This window comes from Mobula birostris, chromosome 2 (assembly GCF_030028105.1).
Source record: "Mobula birostris isolate sMobBir1 chromosome 2, sMobBir1.hap1, whole genome shotgun sequence".
Taxonomy (NCBI): Eukaryota; Metazoa; Chordata; class Chondrichthyes; order Myliobatiformes; family Myliobatidae; genus Mobula; species Mobula birostris.
Genome location: NC_092371.1, coordinates 113160490 through 113186680, shown reverse-complemented (window position 1 = coordinate 113186680; position 26191 = coordinate 113160490). Strand labels below are relative to the sequence as shown.

Genomic DNA, 26191 nt, shown 5'->3' with positions numbered 1-26191 from the left:
TTCAGCGGCCTTTAGAAATTCGGACTGAACTCCATCTGTCAATTCTCAGCTCAGCTCTGCATTCTATCAATACCCCATTATAACCGATAACAACCTTCTGCACTATCCAAAACTCCACCAACCATCCACAAACTTGCTAACCCACCCTTCTACTTCTTCATCCAAGTCATTTATAAACATCACAAAAAGCAGGGGTTCCCAGAACAGATCCCCGTGGAACACCACTAGTAACCCAGCTCCAAGCAGAATATATTCCATCTATAACCACCCTCTGCCTCCCAACACAACTCTGAATCCACGCAGCCATGTTTCCCTGGATCTCATGCCTCCTGACTTTCTGAATGAGCTACCATAGGGAACCTTTATCAAGTGCCAAACTAAAATCCATACACACTACAGCCACTGCTCTACCTTCATCAATTTGTTCTGACATTCCTTGAAGAATTCAGTCCGGCTTGTGAGGGATGATCTGCCCTTCACAAAACCATACTGACCATCCCTAATCAGCCTATGCTTCTCCAAACTCTTGTAAATCCTGTTTCTAAGAATCCTCTCTCATAATTTAACCACTACAGATGTAAGACTCACTGGTCTTTAAAACCCAGGATTATCCCTGTAACCTTTCTTGAACAAAGGAATAACATTTGCCACCCTGGTACTACTCCTATGTCCATTGAGGACACACAAGTCATCGCCAAAGGTACGGTAATCCCTTCCCTCGCTTCCCATAGTAATCTGGGCTTGTCTGGCTCCTCTTGCCAACCTGTCCAGAACAACTGCTTTTTAACTATAGATGGTCTGTGGCTTATGCAAGGGTTCCTTTCCTGAAAACTACCCTTAAGCCAATTTCTCTGCAAGTCGTAAACATCTGTTTTTTATACCTGCACATATTGTAACTCTGCATGTACACTTGCTATAATTCTTTCATTTCATTGAATAGTTGCCCATTAACAAAAAAGTTAAAGTCTGTCCTGAGCCTTGTGGCCCATCAGGCCAGTGCTGATGCCGGTTTCTGTGGCGTGAAGCGACTAAGAGTATGAGACTCCCCCCCACCCCTGGATGGGACGCCAGTCTATTGTGAGGTTAACCCCCAGCATTTGCTGGTACCCATTTTCAGCTGGGTGGACTGGAGCAGTGTGTGGTTAAGTGCCTTGCTCAAACACACAACATGCTGCCTTGGCCGAGACTCAAATCCACGACCGTCAGATCATGAGCCCAATGCCCTAACCACTTGGCCACGTGCCACACACGTCCATACCTACTCATAATTAAACTCATTGAATTTATACTGCATTGAGCCATTAATGAATCCTAGAAAACAATTTAATACTGTAACACCCTGGGAAAGGGTTCACTGTTAATGTAATGGTTTTTCTGTAGCAGCAGTGTTTGGGTTATGGCTAGAGATAACGGGGGCTTTGGAATGTGCGCAGTCCAATGAAGGGAGTGTTTTTTTCTTCTTGTGTGCCCGTGACCAAGGTGATCTGGGTCTTTTATTTGGCAGAAGATGAAGAGAGAAGATGCCAGAAAGGAGAGGTCGTAGACACCAGAAGGGAGTGGACTTGGAGTGGGGCCAGGAGTCGACGAAGCCTGGGGAAATCGATGGAGGATCGGAGAAAGGCAAACCGTGAGCTCCAACTTGTGCACATTAGACTGTTTCATTAAAATGGGCCCTTTTCTTTTTGTTTTACTTTACAAACCCTTTAGTCAAATGAAGAATTGTAAAGCTAAATCGTTTAATTGCATATGGTGCACTGTCAGTTATTTCGTGGTACTGATTTGTAACAGGGGAACGGATCGCACAGCATCCACACAAACAGGAGGTTTTGCACCTCAATCTCACACGTTTGGTGGGGCCAGAGATTGCCTTCCCTAGACTTACACTGCCAACAGAACTGGAGGGTTACAATACTACTACTTGTAAAACGCCTTAACATGTACGAGAGAACTTGTCTGTTGCTGTAACCTGGTGAGTCCATGTATGCTATAGCCCTGAACCCATTGTATGAAGAGTTGGTTCATTCATTATATGCCATGTCGTATGATGTAGGTGATCATAGTCTTTTCATGACTATGATTATTCTTGGCAAACTTTTCTATAGAAGCAGTTTACCATTGCCTTCTTCTGGACAGTGTCTTTACAAGATGGGTGACCCCAGGCATTATCAATACCCTTCAGAGATTGCCCGCCTGGCATCAGTGATCGCATAACCAGGAGCTGTGATATCCACCACCTGCTCCCATGGCTTCATATGGCACTGATCGTGGGGCTAAGTAGGTGCTGCACCTTGTCCAAGGGAGATCTGCAGGGTGACAGAGGGAAGAAGCACCTTACACCTCCCTTGGTAGAGATGTATCTCCACCCCACTTGCCCATCAAGTGTAGTTTGGTGTGGAAGACAACCAGAAGTTTGTTTAGAATAGTGATATTATACATTCTACGTGGTTTATTAAAACTTTGTAATATATGTAATTCACCATTGATGTGGTAATGGTTAATGCGTTAAACAGCTTAGGTTGTTTTTTTATATAATGACAGGAAGTGGTATGATCATGAGTATCAATGGAGATATTCCAATGACAATGACAACCTTTGGACTGTGACTGAGAGCAGTAGCAATGGCTATAAACTGAAAAGATACTCCCACATCTCTTCTTGCCACGAATGCAGACCAGCAAAAGGGATGTGAAAACAATGATTTCCTTTGAGATTTGTTTGCTTCTTGAATCAAGTGAGTAGAATCAGGTTTAATATCACAGGCATATATTGTGAAATTTGTTAACTTTGCGGTAGCATTACAATGCAATACATGATAATATAGTAAAAAGAAAGTCTATGAATTACTATATATTCAATAGTTAAATTAAATAAGTAGTGCAAAAAAATAGAAATAAAGTGTAGTGAGGTAGTGTTCATGGGTTTAATGTCCACTCAGACATCGGACAGCAGAGGGGAAGAAGCTGTTCCTGAATCGTTGAGTACGTCTCTCCAGGCTTCTGCACCTCCTTACCGATGGTGACAAGGAGAAGAGAACATTTCCAGAGTGGTGGGGGTCCTTGATGATGGATGCCGCCTTTCTGAGGCACCGCTCCTTGAACATATCTTGGATACTACAGCAGTATCCATGATGGAACTTACTAACTTTGCAACTCTCTGCAGCTTACTTCAATCCTGTGCAAGGGGGGAAGGGGGGGAAAGGGGGGGTGAAAGGGGTGTGAAAGGGGGGGGAGAGGGGGGGAGAGGGGGAGGGGGGGAGGGGGGAGGGGGGAGAGGGAGAGAGGGAGAGAGGGAGAGAGAGAGAGAATGAAAACAAATGAATATAGGCAAAAAACATAAGTAAAATAATTGATTGGCAAAATACAGACCACCAAGATATGCCCAATAGACAAAGCTGGGCATTCCTTCCACTTCCAGAGAAAAGAAAGAAAAGTGGCAAAGGGTAAGGAGGAAAAAAAAAGTCGAGCCATTATCACTGATGGTCATCAGGGCGGAAATCAAACCTGCAGACTGAACACAGGTGTTAAGCAAAACAGTTTCTTCAATGTAGAGGAGACCAAATTGTGAACTCTGACTGCTATGCACCAGATTGGAAGAAATGCAAATGAATCACTACTTCACTTGGAAAGACTGTTTGGATATGAAGGCTGTGAGAAAAGAAGACTACATAGGACAAGTGCTGAAGCGAAAGTGCCACGATGGGATGGCTGGTGAGAATGGAAGGTTGGACCAGAGGGTCATGAAGCGAACAGTCTTTGAGAAATGATGAAAGGGGAAGATCTGCCTGGTGATGAAATCTCTTGGAAGGTGGCAAAATACACTGTGGAATGGGTGTTAGGAGTGGAGGACATGCCTAGACTGAGTTGCTGGGCATGTCTTCCTGCTCTTGGAGTTGGAGTCCCTAAGGCAGTCCGACGTTGCCTTCAACCTCGTTCTGGCAACTCCTGCGACGACACTGGTGCCAAGCTGTATCGACCCTTGCCCTTCCCTTGGACAACATCGGTGTCGTGGAGAGGGGAGACTTGCTGCATGGGTAACTGCCGGTCTTCCATACAACTTTGCCCAGGCCTGCACCCTGGAAAACCTTTCAAGGCGCAGATCCGTGGTCTCGCGAGACTAACAGATGCCACCACCTTCCTGCTCTGCATTTTGCAACTCCCGTATTTCTTCTAGCTGCTCCCATTTACACATTGACCAGACAATTTTGTTTGTGGTTTATCCCATTATCATCCCAGTTTTACCTGTCAGAAACCTGCCACTGTCCTCACCTCCTTGCAGTTTAACAAGCTTCTTTTATCTTCTTCCCAGACTTCAGGAAGGATCTTCAATCTGAAATGTTATATCTATCACATCTTCCCACAGATGTGGCCTTACCAGCTGAGTAATTTGCAGCATTTTCTGTTTTTATTTTAGATTTTAATTATCTGCAACTTTGACTTTTATATAACGTTTTTTTGAAATTCACTTTAGACTTAGTTTTACCTTAAAAGAATACAATGTCTTTTTGTAAAAATTGTCCTTTCTTCGTCTTGGGCTTGTTATCTCTCCAGAATCACTTAAGAATCTAAGAATTAAAATATAATTCCGAAAAGAACCAGAGACATTCAAAAGTGATTCTGTCCTCTGCTACAACAACCCCTCCACCCAACCAACTTCCTTTGAACACTTGAGTTTACTAGTTGTAAGATTTTGCTGACAGCTAATGGAATCTGTTGGCTCTCTAACTGTCGACATCACTTGGTGAACTCACCAGTGATGGGAGGGTTTGAGCTAAGGGGTAACACAACTAATCTTACACCTAAGTGTTGGCAGCTCAATTTCTCCCTTGAAGAAATGTACATAACTGAATGCATTACGCTATTTGACTTTTTTGTAATTTACCTTTGTCGGCAGATACTGATGATTGCCTCCAATGGATTGATGAACGCAGCATTGCTAGGAATGTGATCAAACACTGCCAATTTTGTCCCTGGCTGCAAAGACTCCTCCACTTTGTTAATGATCTGAAGATGAAAACACAGTTATTGAACCCTCTTACTCCAATTTTCACAATGTGAATATTGTCTATAAATCTAATGACCAGGCAAGTTCAATTTATAGGAAAACTTACCAAAACTTATAGATGGAAAAAAGTGGTATTGAACTATTTAAATTTTGTACTTATTCACAGCTAGGCCTACAATACAGCGAGTGATGTGCACATGTAAATCAAAAGAGGCCATCTTGCTTTGCCTTTTCTAATGTCTCAAACATACTCATTTATTTGCCCATACAAAAGCGATCTTGTGATTAGTACCTCCAAAACTGGTTTGTATTGAAGTGATCAGCTCCAATGTTGCCTGTATACAAGAAAACAACGCAAGACACTGCAGCAACAAACTCATCCAAGTGCAGAGGCAAAAGGTGCTTTTCCAATTCCAACAATTACTGTCCCCCCCATGCATGTTTCTTCTACCTCTCAATCCCAAATTCCACTTCTCCCAACCATATCCTCCAAACATATTGTGCTGATGAAAGGCTTGATTGCAGCAATCCCCAGTTTAATTCTAAACTCCATCTCTATATTTCACATCCTGTGGATTCTTAGAATCCACACCTTGGAAGCTTCACTGCAGCAGGCCCTGGAAGGTTTGTGAAGGTAGAGGGTAAAATGGAGGAAAACCTCTTGCAGTCGGCAAGAGAACTGCAACTTGGGAGAAGCTTTGTTTTTCAACAAGACAATGACCCCAAGCATAAAGCCAAAGCTATACAGGAAAGGTTAAAAAACAACAAAATTAATGTCTTGGAGTGGCCAACTCAGAGTCCAGACCTTATCCAATTGAGAGTTTGTAGCTGGACTTGAAAAGGGCTGTTCACTAACGATCCCCATGCAATCTGACAGAGCTTGAGCAGTTTTGGAAAGAAGAATGGGGAAAAATTGCAGTGTCCAGATGTGCAAAGCTGATAGAGACTTATCCACACAGACTCAAGGCTGTAATTGCTGCTCAAGGTGCATCTACTAAATACTGACTTGAAGGGGGTGAGTAATTATGCAATCAATTATTTTGTGTTTTATATTTGTAATTAATTTAGATCACTTTGCAGAGACCTGATTTCACTTTGACAAGGAAGAGTCCTTTTCTGTTGATCAGTGTCAAAAAAAGCCAAATTAAATCCACTGTGATTCAATGTTGTAAAACAATAAAACATGAAAGCTTTCAAGAGGGATGAATATTTTGATAGGGACTGTAAATAGATAAAATAAATAATTTGAGAGCTACCTGGCCCATGCCATTCCTGCCATAACTATTCTAGAGTCTAGACCCAATCTAAACACAACTGCTTGCTTTCATTCCATTTCATATTCCATGAGTATTGTAGCTCTCTGCATGTGATCTTCTGATCTGATCTGGATTGGTGGGGCATAGCTAAGCTGAAGAAAAAAAATGTCACAGCATACAACTGATAGGGCTCAAGTTCAATGCCTAGGCAAGCAACACACATCAAAGTTGCTGGTGAATGCAGCAGGCCAGGCAGCATCTCTAGGAAGAGTTACAGTCAACGTTTCAGGCCAAGACCCTTCGTCAGGACTAACTGAAAGAAGAGCTAGTAAGGATTTGAAAGTGGGAGGGGGAGGGGGAGATCCAAAATGATAGGAGAAGACAGGAGGGGGAGGGACAGAGCCAAGAGCTGGACAGTTGATTGGTAAAAGGGATATGAAAGGATCATGGGACAGGAGGCCCAGGGAGAAAGAAAAGGGGAAGGGGGGGGGGGCGGAAAACCCAGAGGATGGGCAAGGGGTATAGTGAGAGGGACAGAGGGAGAAAAAGGAGAGAAAGAAAAAGAATGTGTGTATATAAATAAATAATGGATGGGGTACGAGGGGGAGGTGGGGCATTAGCAGAAGTTTGAGAAGTCAATGTTCATGCCATCAGGTTGGAGGCTACCCAGACGGATGCCATCAGGTTAGAGGCTACCCAAACCCGCTAATGCCCCACCTCCCCCTCGTACACCATCCGTTATTTATTTATATACACACATTCTTTTTCTGTCTCTCCTTTTTCTCCCTCTGTCCCTCTCACTATACCCCTTGCCCATCCTCTGGGTTTTCCTCCCCTCCCCCTTTTCTTTCTCCCTGGGCCTCCTGTCCAATGATCCTCTCATATCCCTTTTGCCAATCAACTGTCCAGATCTTGGCTCCATCCCTCCCCCTCCTCCTGTCTTCTATCATTTCGGATCTCCCACTCCCCCTCCCACTTTCAAATCTCTTACTAGCTCTTCTTTTAGTTAGTCCTGACAAAGGGTCTCGGCCCGAAACATCGACTGTACCTCTTCCTAGAGATGCTGCCTGGCCTGTTGCGTTCACCAGCAACTTTGATGTGTGTTGTTTGAATTTCCAGCATCTGCAGAATTCTTCGTCGATGCCTAGGCAAGTCTTGTTGGGCTCAGATTCAAAGCCATATTCTTCTATGGAACAGAAATACAACCTTGGTTGCATATGCTAAATTAACATCATTGTGGCTTTTGTTACTTTCAAAATTCTCCTTGATTGGGGCAAGTCAAGATAAACACACGCTGCTATGTTGTGTCGTGTGACGGAGGACGGATTTCTACTTCTGCAAAATACTTGCGTTTCAACAGAATCTTCACACTAGTGGTCCATTGCCAATTTTTATTGAAGGGGAAAATAACAGCCAATCTTTATGTTTAAATCTCAGAATCCAAAAGAAGCAGGCTACTCCATCCATACTTTCTCTTGTGCTAGAGGGAGAATTATGTAACCTTCAAAGCCCAAACTGGGTCTCAAAGCAATCCCACCAACGCCTCTTCGCCACTTGTTTCCAAATGATCTGTTCTCTCTCACGTACTTATCAATTATACTGTAATTCTCCTACCACCAAGAGTTAGCTTATAGCTGAACATTTTTGTACAGGAAGTACAAGGTACAGGTTCGATAATCCATTCTCTACCATTCTTAAACCTCTACTGGTTCTTTGAACGGGAGATGCTATTCAGGCCCAAATCCAAGTCCTTCCCCATTAGTCCTTTTCAAGAAAATCCAGTTGTTTCTTGGAAGTTCCAAAGGAAATTGATTCCATCACTAGTTTAAATAGTGCTGTCCAGATTTCAACAGTCAGGAGTAAAATCAATTCTACTAATTATTTTGCCAATTATTTACACCCCTAACTTTTAGCCCACTTTGGTTTCCTTTATTGCTCTAATAAAATTGTTCAATTTTGAATACCTCTAACAGAAGCCCCTTTAACCATCCTGTTAACTGCCTCAAAACTCAACCAACCAGTTCTGATGAAAGATCAACCTGTGACATTAACCCAGACTTTTTTCTTTCCACATGATCTGAGTACTTACAGCATTCTCAACATATCAAATGCAGTTTTTAATATCTCGTAGTTCCAGGATTGTTCATTTGCATCCACTCTGGTAGGTCATCTGCACAACCTCCATTTATGTGATTCAATATCTATCTCTTCGTTCACCTTACCCCTTCACCACAACTGAAAATATGTTTGCTTTCTAACTTATCCTAGTTCTAATGAAGGATCATTGACGTGAAACATTGGACAGACTAGTTGGCCCAGGATGTTGTGCTGATCTTGATTCGAGTTTAAACTAAATATCTTCCTGTGTAACATCCATATCCCTCCATTCCCTTCAACTTCATGTGTCTATCTAACAGCCTCAAACTCTACCAGACTGCCTGATTCCACTACTACTCCTGGTAACCATCGCTACATGTAGCATTTACCAGTCGCTACATAAATAAAACCTGCCTCTAATGTCACCTTTTAAATTTCATCCCTCTAACTTTAAAAGCACATCCTCTAGTGTTTGACGTTTCTACCTTGGGGTGGGGGCGGGGCGGAGATTTTGACTCGCGACCCTAACGGTTTCTCTCATAATTTTCGAAACCTCTGTCAGATCTCCCCTCCGTCTCCGAGGCTCTATGAAGAACAGCTTACGTTTGTCCAACCTTTCCTCGTAGCTCATACCTTCTAAACCAGGCAGTGTCCTAGTAAACCTCTCCAGCACTCTCTCCACAGTCTCCTCATCCTTCCTTTAATGGAGCAACCAGAAGTGCATAAAATACTCCAGGTGTGATCTGACTAAAATCTTATGTAGCTGCAGCTTGACTTCCTCACTCTTGTACTCAGCACCTTTATCAACAAAGACAACCATGTCATATGCCTTCTTTATCACCTTATCCACTTGCATGGCCATGTTTCCTGAACTATGGACCTGGACCCCAGGATCCCTCTGTACCTCAGTGCTGTTAAGGGGATAACTATTAACTGCACACTTTCTCTTTCCATTTGACTTCCTAAAGTGCAACACCTCACACTTGCCCCAATTAAACTCCATCTGCCGAAATCTGTAACCAATCTATATACCGCTGTATTTTCTGATAGTCCTTTACACTGTCTACAACTCCGACAATCTTGGTGTCATCCACAAACTTGCTAATCCACCTATCGACATTTTCATCCAAACCATTGATATACTATATCACAACAGAGGTCCCAGCATGAACTCTTGCAGAACACTACTGGTCACAGACCTCCTGCCACAATAACAACCTTAACATAGAACATAGAACAGTACAGCACAGTACAGGCCCTTTGGCCCACAATGTTGTGCCAACCCTCAAATCCTGCCTCCCATATAAGCCCCCACCTTAGATTCCTCCATATACCTGTCTAGTAGTCTCTTAAACTTCACTAGTGTATCTGCCTCCACCACTGACTCAGGCAGTGCATTCCACGCACCAACCACTCTCTGAGTGAAAAACCTTCCTCTAATATCCCCCTTGAACTTCCTACCCCTTACCTTAAAGCCATGTCCTCTTGTATTGAGCAGTGGTGCCCTGGGGAAGAGGCGTTGACTATCCACTCTATCTATTCCTCTTATTAACTTGTACACCTCTATCATGTCTCCTCTCATCCTCCTTCTCTCCAAAGAGTAAAGCTCTAGCTCCCTTAATCTCTGATCATAATGCATACTTTCTAAACCAGGCAGCATCCTGGTAAATATCCTCCGTACCCTTTCCAATGCTTCCACATCCTTCCTATAGTGAAGTGACCAGAACTGGACACAGTACTCCAAGTGTGGCCTAACCAGTGTTTTATAGAGCTGCATCATTACATCGCGACTCTTAAACTCTATCCCTCGACTTATGAAAGCTAACACCCTATAAGCTTTCTTAACTACCCTATCCACCTGTGAGGCAACTTTCAGGGATCTGTGGACATGTACCCCGAGATCCCTCTGCTCCTCCACACTACCAAGTATCCTGCCCTATTCTATCTTGTGGGAGAGCCAATTCTGAATCCAAACTTGCAATTAACCTGGATCCCCTGCATCTTTATCTTCTGAATCAACATACCATAAGGGATGTTATCACTTGCATTACTAAAGTCCAGGTAATGTCCACTGTCCTACCCTCATAAAGGACCTTTTCTGTCTCAAAAAGCTCTATTAAGTTTGTAACGCATGATCTGCTCCATACAAAGCCATGCTGATTATACCCAAGCAAGCCAGGTCTTTCCAAATGTACATAAATCCTATGCCTCGGTATCCTCTTGTATTGCTTCCTTGCCACTGATGTGAGGCTCACTTGTCTATAATTACCTGGATTATCCCCATTTCCTTTCTTGAGAAAAGGCACAAGAGTCTCTGAGGACCACACCTGCTGCTAGTGAGGATGCAAAGATCCTTGTCAAAGCCCCAGCAATCTCTCTGCTTACTTCTTTCAATATTCTGAGATATATGCCATCAAGGTCTGGGGACTTATCCTAGCTACGTCTCTTCCTGTTGTTTCTGTACTTTTCCATAATCCACCTACAAATCTGTTCCTCCACCTGTCAGTGGTTATTGGAGGGGGTGGGGGAGTCCTATCATATAATCCCATCAGTATAATTGCAGCTTATCCTATTTCTGAGGGGCACCCAAATTGCTTGTGGATGAACACTCCAGTGTGCCTTCTAAGCACTGGAGAATAGTCCACTTCCTTTAACTCCTCTCCATCACATCTAAAACATCAAATTGGTAACTCAACAAACAAGTCCTGTCTTTCATGCAACCAGGTCTCCTATTTGGAAACAACATCTTAATTCCTTGTATTGACTCAGGCTCTAAATTGATCATCCTTGCTCATAATACTCCCAGCATTGAAATGAACACATTTCAGACTCTCAGTCCCACCATGTTTATCAGCCTGACACTTGTCCTTCCTTTTGGTCGATACGTGGATACCATCTTTCTTGCCCTCAACCCTGCCACTTGTTGCCTTACTGCTGTGGTTCCCATCCACCTGCCACTCTAGTTTATATCCTCCCGAGTAGCACTAGCAAAACTCCCACCAAGGATATTGATTTGCCTCCAGTTCAGATTCAAACAGACTTCTTTGCACAGATCCCACCCGCCCTGGAAAAGTGCCCAATGATCCATAATCTGAAGCCCGCTTTCCCGCACCAGTTTTCAGTCACATATTGAACTGCACTATCTATTTACTTCCTACATTCCTGCTCTGTGGCATGGGTAGTAACCTGAGAGTACAACACTGGAATTTCTGCTTTAAAAACCTTCTACCTAGCTTCCCAAAATCACTTTTCAGGACATCATCCTTGCTCCTGCCTCCATCATTTGTAAGTGTATGGACACAAGCCCTGGCCGTTTACCTTTCTCTCTCAGAATATCCCGTTCCTGCTGCGTGACATCCTTGAACCTGGCACCAGGGAGGCAACAAATTATCCTGGCTGTGGCCACAGAATGCCTGTCAGCGCCCCCAACTATTGGCTTCCTTGTCACTGCCTGATTTCACCCTTCCCTTCTTTGCTTCAGAGCCGGGCATTGTGTCACCAACCCAGCTACTGAAGATGGCTTCAGAAAGGTCATCTCCCCCCCACCCCACACACCTGCCCAACAGTCGTGAGGGTAAATGTGTTGTGAGGGAGCCCTTCTCTGTCTGCCTATTCTCCTTACTTTTCCTACCATTCTATCGGTAGCCTGCACCTCACTAAAACTCTAATCTTTCTTTTTCAATCTTTTTATTGGTTTCATAATGGTAAACATAACATAATATTGATACAAAGTTATTGGGATTACGATGTTATAATTAACATATTTAATTATAAACCTAGTTAACACACAGGTATTAAACCTCCCAATCGTGCAGGATACAAACATAATATACATAAAGAAAATAGAGAAAAAAATCATGAAAACAGAAAAAAAAAATACACCCCAAAAGAAAAACTAACCTAAACAATGTTAACCAACTAAACTAAAAAAAAACACATGGGCTGTTATGTAACATTAAAAAAAAGAACCATTAGTGTCATCGACTCCGTTCCTCTCAACATATATTAAAAACTCGAGTCTTTTTAAAACTCTAATCTATGATATTCTGAGAATCCCAGATGATCCCAAGTATGCCTAACTCCATCTCCAGTTCTTTGAGTTGGAGCTGGGTGTGCTTCCCACAGATATGTAGTCATCACGGGGACTGTGATGTTCTTTGACTTCCCACATTTTGCTGGAGCTCTCCACCGTCCTGACTGTCATTTTATCTACACTAAGTCACAGAATAACAGGAAAATTAAAACCATTCTGCTCATCACCTGTGCCTTTTGAGCCAGAGCCTCAGTTCCCTGTTCTTACACGGTCCACTCTCCCAGTGGCTACTCACCTTCCTTTTATCAGCTAAAGTGCCCTCCAATTAGCCAATCAATCAGACTTGCCCTTTTACAAATTGCCACTCTTACTCTTAGCTCCCTGGAAAAGTAAAACTAACACGAAACAAGACTTGCCTGTTTATAAGTTCAGCTTCTTTCTCCACAGTTGATGTCTGTTATTACAACTATTATCAGCAATTTGTATTTTAAACTAGCCAGATATCTATAGTGAGGAACCACTTAAACTTAGATCTGGTCATGCAGGGCAAAAAAGAGACACAGAGAAAGAACCATATAAAATTGGCTGGGAGGCAGAGAGAGGCAAACATCATGTACTTGTGAGGGGTAAGAATGCAGTATAGATGAGGGTAAGTGGATTTGTGATGGAGGTCAGGTACAATATAAAGGTAACAATGGTTAGGATGGGAAAAAAATGTCAATACTTGGGTTTGGGTAGGCGGGAGGAGGTGATAGCAGCGTGCCATGCACGCGCATCTCTCCGGTGAAAATGCTATCGTATCCGTTAAATTGGAGCTGTGGACAATTCTGATTTGATGGAGACAGACGTGAAAGCACAGAGGAACATCTGGAGAAATTTCTGGAACGCTGGTTTGCTGCCGCTGTTACTGCGCGATCGAGAATCTTCCAGAGGGAAGGCCTCAAAATCGCCTGCTGCTGGCGACCGAGACTGAGGTTGAATTGTTCGGATAGAGACGGTGCTCGGTACTCAGTGTCGGAGGGCTGATCGGAGGCTCGAAGTTTTCGGACAACTCAGAGTCGGACTGTGGTCGGGTATGGCAGGGAGAGTTTTCTTCCTTCTCCCATCTGTGTGAGATGTGGGACTTTCGAGAAACTTTGAACTCTTTTACTGTGCCATGGACTGTTCTTCATCAAGTTATGGTATTGTTGCACTGTTGTAACAATATATTATAATTATGTGGTTTTGTTAGTTTTTTCAGTCTTGGTCTGTCCTGTGTTTTTTGATATCACACCGGAGGAATATTGTATCATTTCTTAATGCATGCATTACTAAATGACAATAAAAGAGGACTGTGTGTCCTCATAATCTAATCTAATCTGATCTAAATTCAGGATTCCTACTTTTGTTGTATATAGCATGGTAGTATAGTGGTCAGTGCTAGCGATCACCAAGTGGCGTTCAATTCCCACCGCTGTCAGTAAGGAATTTGTACATTCTTGCCACCACCATATGGATTTCCTCTGGCTGGTCTGGTTTCCTCTCAGGTTCTAAAGACATCCAGGTTAAGGTTAGTAAATTGTGGGCAAGCTATGTTGGCGCCGGAAGCATGTACACATGACAAGTAAAGCTCATCTTTAATTATTTTGTGCAAAAGCTGTCAGTTGCAAGCAGAACAGACTTTAAATGCTTTAGATTATTAAATATTAAAACCTAAACTAAAATGGAGGTGGTAAAAATTGATAATATAAGCAGTTGGACTAAAATTCAAAGAGGAGTTAGACAGGGATGTGTTGCCTCACCGGAATTATTTAATGTCAGAAGTGAAGTGATTCTCAGAGAAATAGAAAACCTAGATGGGATAAAAATTGGAGGTGTTAACATCAACAATATAAGATATGCAGACGATACCACCCTAACAGCAAGTGCTGCAGAAGACCTACAAATCCTCCTAGACAAAGTAGTACAAACAAGTGCAGATTTTGGTCTAACCATCAACTGTAAAAAAAACAAATGTATGGTAATATCAAAACAGCAGGGTACTCCCAACTGCCAAATGTACATCGGTAACCAAGAGAATTGAACAAAAGACCAACTTTAATTACCTTGGTAGCTTTATATCACAAGATGCTAGAAGTAAAGTAGAAATAAAAAGAAGAATTGCCATTGCCAAAACCAACTTCCAAAAAATAAACCCATTTTTACCAACAGACACATTTCTATGGCAACAAGGCTTAGGCTACTAAAATGTTACATCTGTTCAATCTTGCTGCATGCTTCCGAAACATGGGCTATAACACCAGAACTCCAAAGAAACTTAGAAGCAACAGAAATGTGGTTTCTTAGAAGAATGCTGAAAATATCATATAGAGATAGGGTAACTAATGAGACAGTACTCCAATTTGCCCATACAAAAAGATCTTTAATGAGAACATTAAATGAGAGGAAACTTAAATTCCTGGGCTATGTCATCAGAAAGGGAGAAATAGAATGCCTTACATTACAAGGCCGTATGCCTGGGAAATGTGGAAGAGGAAGGCAAAGAAGAAAATATATGGACACTGTGAAAGAACTAACAGATCTAAGTGTGTGAGCTATCATTGACACTGCCAGGGATCGTTCGATGTGGAAAGCCATGATCGCCCAAGCATGTAACGCGCAAGGCACATGAAGAAGAAGAAACTAATATCAATAAATCTTGAAGGCAAATGAACAGAAAGTTTAATGTTTCTTCTGCAACACTCACAAAATGCTGGAGGAACTCAGCAGGTCGGGCAGCATCCGTGGAAAAGATCGGTCGACGTTTCGGGCCGGAACCCTTCGTCAGGACTGCAGAGGGAAGGGGCAGAGGCCCTATAAAGAAGGTGGGGGGAGGGTGGGAAGGAGAAGGCTGGTAGGTTTCAGGTGAAAAACCAGTAAGGGGAAAGATAAAAGGGTAGGGGAGGGGAAGCAGGGAGGCGATAGGCAGGAAAGGTGAAGAAAGAATAGGGGAAAACACAATGGGTAGCAGAAGGAGGCGGAACCATGAGGGAGGTGGTAGGCAGCTGGGGAAGGGGGCAGAGTGACATAGGGATAGGGGAAGGGAGGGGGAGGGAATTACCGGAAGTTGGAGAATTCTATGTTCATACCAAGGGGCTGGAGACTACCTAGACGGTATATGAGGTGTTGCTCCTCCATCCTGAGTTTAGCCTCATCATGGCAGTAGAGGAGGCCATGTATGGACATATCCGAATTGGAATGTGAAGCAGAGTTGAAGTGGGTGGCTACTGGGAGATCCTGTCTGTTGTGGCAGACGGAGCGGAGGTGCTTGACGAAGCGGTCCCCCAATCTGCGTCAGGTTTCACCGATGTAGAGGAGGCCGCACCGGGAACACCGGATGCAATAGATGACCCCAACAGACTCACAAGTGAAGTGTTGTCTCACTTGGCAGTACTGTTTGGGGCCCTGAATGGTGGCAAGAGGGGAGGTGTAGGGACAGGTGTAGCACTTGCGCTTACAGGGGTAAGTGCCAGGTGGGAGATCCGTGGGGAGGGACGTGTGGACCAGGGAGTTGCGGAGGGACCGATCCCTGCGGGGGGCGGAGAGGGATAGATGTGCTTACTGGTGGGGTCCTGTTGAAGGTGGCGGAAGTTGCGGAGGATAATGTGTTGGATCCGGAGGCTAGTGGGGTGGTAGGTGAGGACAAGGGGAACTCTGTCCCTGTTGTGGTGGTGGGAGGATGGGGTGAGAGCCAAAGTGTGGGAAATAGAGGAGATGCGGATGAGGGCATCATTGATGACAGCAGAAGGGAAACCACGATCCTTAATGAAAGAGGACATTTGAGATGTCCTGGAACGGAAAACCTCATCCTCAGAGCAGATGCGGCGGAGGCGGAGGAACTGGGAATAGGGAATGGCAATGTTTCTTCTGTTATGTCTCCATGACCTTATCCAACTTTATACCTACACTTACAGAACATAAGAAATGGGAGCAGGAATAGGCCAACTGGCCCGTCGAGCCAGCTCTGCCATTCAATAAGATCATGGCCAATCTGGCCATGGACTCATCTCCACCTGCTTGCCTTTCCCCATAACCCTTAATTCCCCTAATCTGCAAAAATCTACCCAACCTTGTCTTAAATATATTTACTGAGGTAGCCTCCACTGCTTCATTGAGCAGAGAATTCCACAGATTCACCACCCTCTGGGAAAAGCAGTTTCTCCTCATCTCTGTGCTAAATCTACTCCCCTGAATCTTGAAACTATGTCCCCTAGTTTTAGTCTCACCTACCAGTGGAAATAATTTTCCTGCCTCTATCTTATCTGTCCCTTACCTAATTTGATATATTTCTATAAGATCTCCTCTCATTCTTCTGAATTCTAGTGAGTACAGCCCAGGCAACTCATAGACTAATCCCATCATCTCTGGAATCAACCTGGTGAACCTCCTCTGCACTGCCTCCAAAGCCAGTATATCCTTGCTCAAGTAAGGAGACCAGAAATACACGCAGTACTCCAGGTGCGACCTCACCAGTACCCTGTACAGTTGCAGCATAACCTCCCTGCTCTTAAATTCAATCCCTCTAACAATGAAGGTCAACATTCCATTTGCCTTCTTGGTTGCCTGCTGCACTTGTAAACCAACCTTTTGTGATTCATACACAAGCACTCCCAAGTCCATTTGCACAGTAGCATGCTGCAATTTTTTTACCATTTAAATAACAATCTCTTTCATTTTTCCTTTACCAACATTGTACTCCATCTGCCAGACTCTCACCCACTCACTTAACCTATCTCTATCTCTCTGCAGGCTCTCCATATCTTCTGTACATTTTGCTTTTCCAATCAATTTAGTATCATCAGCAAACTTAGATACACTAAACACCCCTCTTCCAGATCATTAATGTATATCGTGAACAGTTGTGGGCCCTGTTCTGACCCCTGCGGTACATCACTCACCACTGATTGCCCACCAGAGTAACACCTATGTATCCCAACTCTCTGCTGTCTATTAGTTAACCAATCCTCTATCCATGCTAATACATCATCTTACGGATAAGTCTTTTATGCGGCACCTTAACAAACGGCTTCTGGAAATCCAAGTAAGTAACATCCATCTGCTCCCCTCTATCGACTACACTCGTTATGTCCTCAAGGAACTCCAGTAGGTTTGTCAAACAGGACCTGCTTTTGCTGAATCCATGCTGCATCTGTCTGATGGATACATTTCTTTCCAGATGCCTTGCTGTTTTTTCTTTAATGATAGCTTCAAGCATTTTCCCAACCACAGATGCACAGAACTGGCTTATAGTTACCTATCTTTTGCTTACATCCTTTTTTTGAACAGTGACATGACATTCGCCTTCTTCCAATTTGCCAGGACCTGCCCACAGTCTGGAGAATTTTGGTAACTTATCACCAAAGCCTCTGCTGTAGCTCTGCCATTTCTTTCAGTACCCTGGCATGCATTCCATCAGGACCAGGGGACTTATCTATCTTCAGGCCCACAAGTTTGCTCAGCGCTACCTCTTTAGTGATAGCTATTACAGGTTTCCCCCGCCATCCGAAGGTAGAGCATTCCTATGAAATGGTTCGTAAGCCGGAATGTCGTCAAGCGAAGAAGCAATTACCATTAATTTATATGGGAAAATTTTGTGAGCGTTCGCAGACCCAAAAATAACCTACCAAATTATGCCAAATAACACATAAAACCTAAAATAACAGTAACATATAGTAAAAGCAGGAATGATATGATAAATACACAGCCTATATAAAGTAGAAATACCTTTCCACAATCATTGCCGGCACTGTTCTCCGTAGTGAAAATCTCACGCAAGCTCTCTTGGCAAAACCACGGCGCAAGCGCTCTCCAGTAACCTTTAAGCTATGAAGCTGCCAAATCATACCAAATAACACCTAAAAATACACAGCCTGTATAAAGTAGAAATAATGTATTACAGTGTAGTATCATTTAAGGGAATCAGGAAGACAGCTTGCCGAGCACACTGACGATGGTGTGTTGGGCTGAATTGTTGGAGATTGGGTGGCGCAGTGACCCCCACCCTCCGGGCCACCGACCGATACTGATCCACGAAGCATGCAGGGGTACAGCTGTAGCCGGGAGGCACACAGCACATCTTTAAGAAAAAAGCCGAAATAAATATGCTAATTATTAGGTGCTGCCTGACACGTAATTGTCGGCCCACATCAGAGGCGACGCAATTGGCAATCACCTCTGATCTGGGCCGATATTTACATGCCGGGCGGCACCTAATTAATTAGCTTGTTTATTTCGGCTTTTTTCTTAAAGATGTGCTGCGTGCCTCCCGGCTACTGCTGCATTCTCTGCGAATCGGTATCTGTCCGCGGCCTGGGTGTTGGGGTGGTGGGACACGGGGGTGTCATCTCATCGTCGGTCAGGGCAGGCAGCTCATCTTCTCCTATGTCTGCCTGCCTCGATGTCGAAGGTCGAGGTTCGTCGTCTGCTGTGACTGATGTGGAAGGCTTGCTTGACTGCTGAGCCTCGCGCATTTTTAGATCATACAGTTCTTTGTAAGGACTCAAACCATCCTGCAAATACTGTATGCCCTAAACCGACATACCCTTTCAAAATTAAAGTCGTACTTTATCATTGCAGCGAAAATCTCACGCAGTCACCTCACGTTCAGTTCCTGGACGACTTCACTTTCGCTACTGAATTCGGTTTCGATTGTTATCCTTTCCTCTTCCAATTGCACTAGCTCTTCATCTATCAGTTCTTGGTCATGGGATGCCAAAACCTCTTCATCATCATCTTCGTCAGCTTCCACAAGCCAAACTCACTTTGTCCTTACTTCCAAGTTGCTGGTGAATGCAGCAGGCCAGGCAACATCTCTAGGAAGAGGTACAGTCGACGTTTCAGGCCGAGACCCTTCGTCAGGACTAACTGAAGGAAGAGTTAGTAAGAGATTTGAAAGTGGGAGGGGGAGGGGGAGATCCAAAATGATAGGAGAAGACAGGAGGGGGAGGGATGGAGCGAAGAGCTGGACAGGTGATTGGCAAAGGGGATATGAGAGGATCATAGGACAGGAGGCCCAGGGAGAAAGACAAAGGGGGGGGAGGAACCCAGAGGATGGGCAAGGGGTATAGTCAGTGGGACAGAGGGAGAAAAAGGAGAGTGAGAGAAAGAATGTGTGTATAAAAATAAATAACGGATGGGGTACAAGGGGGAGGTGGGGCATTAGCGGAAGTTAGAGAAGTCGATGTTTATGCCATCAGGTTGGAGGCTACCCAGACGGAATATAAGGTGTTGTTCCTCCAACCTGAGTGTGGCTTCATCTTTACAGTAGAGGAGGCAGTGGATAGACATGTCAGAATGGGAATGGGATGTGGAATTAAAATGTGTGGCCACTGGGAGATCCTGCTTTCTCTGGCGGACAGAGCGTAGATGTTCAGCAAAGCGGTCTCCCAGTCTGCGTCAGGTCTCGCCAATATATAAAAGGCCACATCGGGAGCACCGGACGCAGTATATCACCCCAGTCGACTCACAGGTGAAGTGTTGCCTCACCTGGAAGGACTGTTTGGGGCCCTGAATGGTGGTAAGGGAGGAAGTGTAAGGGCATGTGTAGCACTTGTTCCGCTTACACGGATAAGTGCCAGGAGGGAGATCAGTGGGGAGGAATGGGGGGGACGAATGGACAAGGGAGTCGCGTAGGGAGTGATCCCTGTGGAAAGCAGGAGGGGGGGGGGAGGGAAAGATGTGCTTAGTGGTGGGATCCCATTGGAGGTGGCGGGAGTTACGGAGAATAATATGTTGGACCTGGAGGCTGATGGGGTGGTAGGTGAGGACCAGGGGAACCCTATTCCTAGTGGGGTGGCGGGAGGATGGAGTGAGAGCAAATGTACGTGAAATGGGGGAGATGCGTTTGAGAGCTAAGTTGATAGTGGAGGAAGGGAAGCCCCTTTCTTTAAAAAAAGGAGGACATCGCCCTCGTCCTGGAATGAAAAGCCTCATCCTGAGAGCGATAGTGGAGGAAGGGTTCCCCCCACCTTTGTCTTTCTCCCTGGGCCTCCTGTCCCATGATCCTTTCATATCCCCTTTGCAATCACCTGTCCAGCTCTTGGCTCCATCCCTCCCCCTCCTGTCTTCTCCTATCATTTTGGATCTCCCCCTCCCCCTCTCCTTTCAAATCTCTTACTAACTCTTCCTTCAGTTAGTCCTGACGAAGGGTCTCGGCCTGAAACGTCGACTGTACCTCTTCCTAGAGATGCTGCCTGGCCTGCTGCGTTCACCAGCAACTTTGATGTGTGTTGCTTGAATTTCCAGCATCTGCAGAATTCCTGTTGTTTGTCCTTACTTTGTTCACCACGATCAAAACGCTTAATTATGTATAGTTTTATGTTAAGTGTAACACCCTTACGAACTTTTTCAGGCTTTTCCGATACCTTAGAACTCACCTTGCAAATAGCTGCTCATAGGCACGTGTTTAAGCAATGCCGGCGAGAATGCCCTTCCGAATCTGGGGGAGAGTGGCTGCTCAGGGCGCGCGCTGAGTTTTTTGCGCACTGCCTTTCTTCGTAACATTGAAAACACCTTCTGTTAGCGAAAACAGGTACTTGTGTAGGTCTTTCGTAACGGTGAGGTTTCGTAAAGCAAACGTTCGAAAAGCGGGGGACACCTGTACATTGAGTTCCTCATCTCCCATCACATCCATTACATCTCTCTTTGGCATGTTCTAATCCTTTGATTCCAGCTCCTTGGCATTTAGTTATTAGCCCAACACTGGCAACCATTCCTTCAACTATTTGACTGTATATAATTTGTTTAGTCATTTATGGTACATGTGCATTATTGACAAGGGCAGTATTTATTGCTCACCTTGATTACTGTGATAAATGGCTGTTCTGACTGTCAACAGGCCACCCATTGAAGATAATGTCATGAAATATTGGTTGACCACGCCTTTAGTCACCAAATGTCTATAACATTTTCTTTCTCCCAATGCAAAGCATCTTTGCTATGTTCAAGATTATTTACATGTACAGCAGATACAGTTGAACCAGAATGATTCCCACTTGTTTTTTTGTTACATTTTGGAAGTGATGAAAGCATACAAAAGCCACAATGAAATAGTGCTGTATCAAAGATTATAAGAGAGCAAACAGATATTGCTTCTATAAAACTGTTCTGACAGCCATACCTGACCAGGCCCTGATAGTGGAAACTCCAGACTTTCCTCCTGCAGTGTGGCCCCTTGCTCTTCACAAACATGTCTGAGGAGTTTCTTCACAGCACCTATGGAGTCCAAAAAAGTTAAGTACTCAGCAAAACATAAACAAACCATAATTTGCTTTCCAGACCAATGATCACACTGTGTTACTTTAATTAATCAAATTAAACATTGTGAAGTATTTAAATATAGAAAAGAAAATTGCAGATGAAAGAACAAAAAAAAATGAAAATACATAACATTTAACTTTAGCATTCTAACAACTTAGACCTGAAGGAATGATAACTTACATCTATAAATGTTAAACTTTCATATCCAGTTTATTTTAGAGTGGCTAATACATTGTTAAAAGGGGGAAGTAAAAGCAGACAAAACTGGAAATATTCAACAGGTCAGGCAGCAGAAATGGAAAGAGAAAATGTCACACTTTAAGTCAATAATCTTCTATCAGAATTTCTTAAGGCTTAATTAGATTGAAATAATACATTTGGCCGAATACATTTAGTGGTTTAATCACAGCTATTGTACAAATACAGTCATATGAAACAATTCCATGGAAAAGCAGTGAATTGGTGTCATTAATAACAATATTTTTTTAAAAAGCCTTTTTCTTTTTAGGCAGTCTTTTGGGATTGAAATCAACGTAATTCTATTCCAGTTTAGTGGGTTTTGAAATGACTAATGAGTCCTGTGGAGGCGTCACAGATGGAGCAGATTGTTTTGTGTGTGCTCCTTCTACCATTTACATTGGGCAACAGCGTAGGTCTCATGTATTGTTTCAAGGATCTTAATATCATCTCGAATATTCCTTGTCCATCTAAGCAGTCATGGGCAAGACATTCTTAGTAGCCTGCGGAGATATTGCATTTTTTCAAAGAGGCTTTGAGCATCTCCTTGAATCATTTCTTCTGTCCATCCAGTAACCTTTTCCCAGGTCAGCTTTTGGAAAAGAGCTCCATATTCATTGGAAGATAAGCAAGCCAACGTCAGTGTCCTTTTCCAGTCGAACATCACCAGTATTAAGGCCATAGTTATCCCAGTCAACTGCATTGGATAGGCATGTAAACTGCTTGCCTGATGCCAGACTCTTGTGATTAAAAATATAGTACATCACTGACAGTAACACTTGTACATATTTTTCATATTTTCTCATGAAACAGAAAAGGGCTATACAGTCTATTTTGGCTCAGGATTTCTATTAATCCCATTCTTCTATTTATTCCCTATGACCTGTTCTTTCTCACAATCCCACCATCTACCCATCCTCCACCCAAATTCTTTTGCTACCCATCTACATAAGGAACAATTTAACAGCAACCAATTATCCTTAGTTTGGGACAGGGAAGAAATCAGAGCACTGGGAAGAAACCCACATGGTCATTGGGAGAACATGCACATTAGACAGCACCCAGGATTGCACACAGGTCACTGCAGCTGCACAGTGGCAACTCTCATAACTGCACTACTATCACCCCAGTACATGTGCATTTGCCCTTGGCTGAAACTGCTATGGTGTTTCTGCATAATGATGAATTCATTCATCTCCATATTGATAGCAACTTATAGTTTACTTGGAAGACAAATACAAATCGGCTTTTTAGATGAAGCATCTAATTTCCCTTCAAGGTTTGTTTTGCAGGTATACTTTGACTGATAATCCAGAGAGATAGGAATATCAACTTGAGAAGGACACAAGGAAGTTACAAAGGGATACAGGTAGGGAGCAATATGAAAAACTGCCTGACCTGAGGTGAAAAATAAATGAAACACATGATTTGACTGATGAGATATTGTAAAGTTCTGAGATGTAGATAGGCCTGGATGTCCTGGTGTATGATTCACTAAAGGCTTGCATGCAAGTGTAGCAAATAATTAGAATATCTAATAGAACTTCATCATTTAGTGCCAGGGAAAGTCACAAGATTATGCGTCAATCAGGTGAGTCTGACATATTGTGTGGAGTTTTTGTCTCCTAAATTAAAGGAATGATGATAATAAGTTGGATGTTGTTCAGAGATTTACTGCTTAGAATTTAATACTTGGAATGGACTTGTAATCTTGTACAGAAAGCCTGAAAAACCTTATCTTGTATTTTCCCAAATTTTGAAGAAAGGGAAGGAACATGGTTGAAACTGTCATAAGGGCGGTGGCTGGGAACGGACCCAAGTGCAAGACACAGACGCTGAAGTACTAGGGACAGGACTAGGATACAGGGCGATGGCAAGGACATGGACAGGAAAACCAGGAACCTGGAACAGGACTGAACAAGAGAGCTAGAGGCTAGAGGCTTGGCTTGGCTTGGCAAGAGGCTAGAGGCTAGAGTCTACAGTCTACAGGCTCGAGGCTAGGCAAAAGACGAGGCGAGGCTTGGCAGGAGGCTGGAGACTAGAGGCGAGGCTGGAGGCAGGAGACGAGAGGCGAGGCTTGGCAGGCTCCTTCTAGGCAGGGCACAGATCACCTGGGCAGGGCGCAGATCACCACCCAACAGAGGCAAGGGACAGGAAGGGACAGAACCAACCCCAGGTAATGGCAAGACAGCCTGGCTTACCTGGGTGGAGGCAAGGAACAGGAAGGGAGCTAGGTACAAGGTGGTTCCAGGACCAGACAGCAAGACGAGGCAAGGCTACAGGCAAGGCAAAGCAAAGCAAGGCAAGGCAAGACAAGAACTTCAGGCGAGGCGAGAATTACCGGCAAGACAAGGCAAGGCTTGAGGAAACAGAAGGCAGGGGAAGGGATACAAGCAGTAAGGACAAGAACAATCCAGCAGCCACACCCTGGTCTCTGAAGGTATTTATGCAGCCAGCCCCAACGAGCATCAGCTGTCTCAATTAGCTCAACAAAGACAGAAACAGGGTAGATAGGAAAACCTGGAGCAAGGATCGATGGACTGGACCGTGAACCGGAATACGGACTTCATGGGCCAGACTATGACAGAAACACACAAGATTGAAACAGAATTTGACAAGGTGGATATGAAGAGGATGCTTTCTCCTTGTAGGACAATCTATAACTAGGGTGTCATTGCTAATTAAAAATGGGGTCACTCAGTTAAGGCAGAGATGAGATTTTTTTCCCCTTGTTAAGGAATCATGAGTCTGTTGAATTGTCTTCCTCAAAGTGTGGTTGAAACAGGGGCTACAAACGTTTTTCAGACAGAGGTAGGCTGTTAAGAAGCAAGGGGATGAAAGGTTATGATAGATGAACAGGCATGCAGATACAATCAGATCATCATGATCTTATTAAATGATGGACAAGCCTGAGTTGCCTTCTCCTGTTCCTAATTCACAAGTGTGCATGTTACATAGCGACCATATGACTACAAAGTGATATTAATATTTCTCACAAACATAATATATTTGCCATACGACATTGATTTGAGAAAACAAGATGGTCTCTTTGGCGTTAAGTCTATGCCCTACCCCTTTGGATGTGTTGACTTAATTTTCAGCTACTGGTATCACTATCAAGAGAGAGCATGTCAGTAGACTGTTCTGTGTTGAATGTTGATGAGTTTGTGGTTTGCTGCAGTTAAACACATCAGGCATTTGGAAGTATTAAACCATATTTCTTGAGATTTGTATGTAATGGAGAGATATTTATGATTATGATTGAGGACACGCAGTCCCCTTTTATTGTCATTTAGTAATGCATGCATTAAGAAATGATAAAATGTTTTTCCAGAATGATACCACGAAAACACATGACAAACCGACTTAAAAACTAACAAAAACCACATAATTATAACATATAGTTACGACAGTGCAAAGCAATACCGTAATTTGATAAGAACAGACCATGGCACAGTAAAAGTCTCAAAGTCTCTCGAAAGTCCCATCATCTCACATAGACGGTAAACCTCCAGCGCCGATGCAGCATCCTGGAAGCATCCGACCACAGTCCGACTCTGAGTTCGTCCGAAAACTCCGAGCCTCCGACCACCTCTTCGACACCGAGCGCTGAGCACCATCTCTGCCGAGTGTTTCGACCCCGGCCCCGGAAACAGGCGATAGGCAAAGCCGAGGATTTGGGGCCTTCGTCTCCGGAGATTCTCTATCGCACAGCAGCAGCAGCGAAGCAGGCATTTCAGAAGTTACTCCAGATGTTCCTCTGTGCTTCTCATGGCTGTCTCCATCAAATCCGGATTGTGCATGGCCCCCTAGTTACACATACCGATATTCATTCTGAACGGCTGTGCGCGCTGCATCGCGCCGCCATCGTCTCCTCCCTCCCTATTTTGGGTCATTGGTTCACCACACTTTCAAGGGCAGTTAGAGATGAGCAATAAATGGCGGCCTTGACATTCTCACTCAAACACTATGCCTGAATCAATAAAGAAACATTTGATCTATTCTAATGACAATGACAATTGTGGGTTTGATTTCTCCTTCTTTCTTTGGGAAGGTGGACTGTGCTCTTACACCACTTTTCACCAGACTAGCATGGGTTCCTTTCATTTCCAGGGCACTTCTAATGGTCTCCCACTAAAGATGGTGCAGGAGCTTGAAACTACTAAGGAATTTTGGATTGAATAAACTGTGAAAGATACTTTGTTTGTGAAAAGTAGGATTGTGAAACTTGATGTACATACCATAGGTCACATTCAACATGTAAACTATATCCCCCTCCTTCAGATCCTGA

The 26191-nt window shown here is 43.8% G+C and overlaps 1 protein-coding gene across 1 annotated transcript; it reads right to left on the bottom strand.

The window, feature by feature from the left end:
• Nucleotides 1–2950: 2950 nt before the first annotated feature.
• LOC140208966 (uncharacterized) lies at nucleotides 2951–26191 on the bottom strand. The gene is made up of 4 exons (XM_072277613.1): nucleotides 26142–26191; nucleotides 21524–21618; nucleotides 4879–5000; nucleotides 2951–3171 (listed from the first exon to the last, which is right to left on the bottom strand). Exons 1-4 carry the CDS (start codon nucleotides 26158–26160, stop codon nucleotides 3138–3140), a joined length of 270 nt encoding a protein of 89 aa, XP_072133714.1. The 5' UTR covers nucleotides 26161–26191; the 3' UTR covers nucleotides 2951–3137.

Coding starts and splice junctions, on each gene's coding strand:
- LOC140208966 (XM_072277613.1), bottom strand. Junction 5,001..21,523: donor CACTATCAGGGCCTGGTCAG/GTATGGCTGTCA, acceptor TTTCATCTTCAG/ATCATTAACAAAGTGGAGGA. Junction 3,172..4,878: donor ATCAGTATCTGCCGACAAAG/GTAAATTACAAA, acceptor CCCCTTGCACAG/GATTGAAGTAAGCTGCAGAG.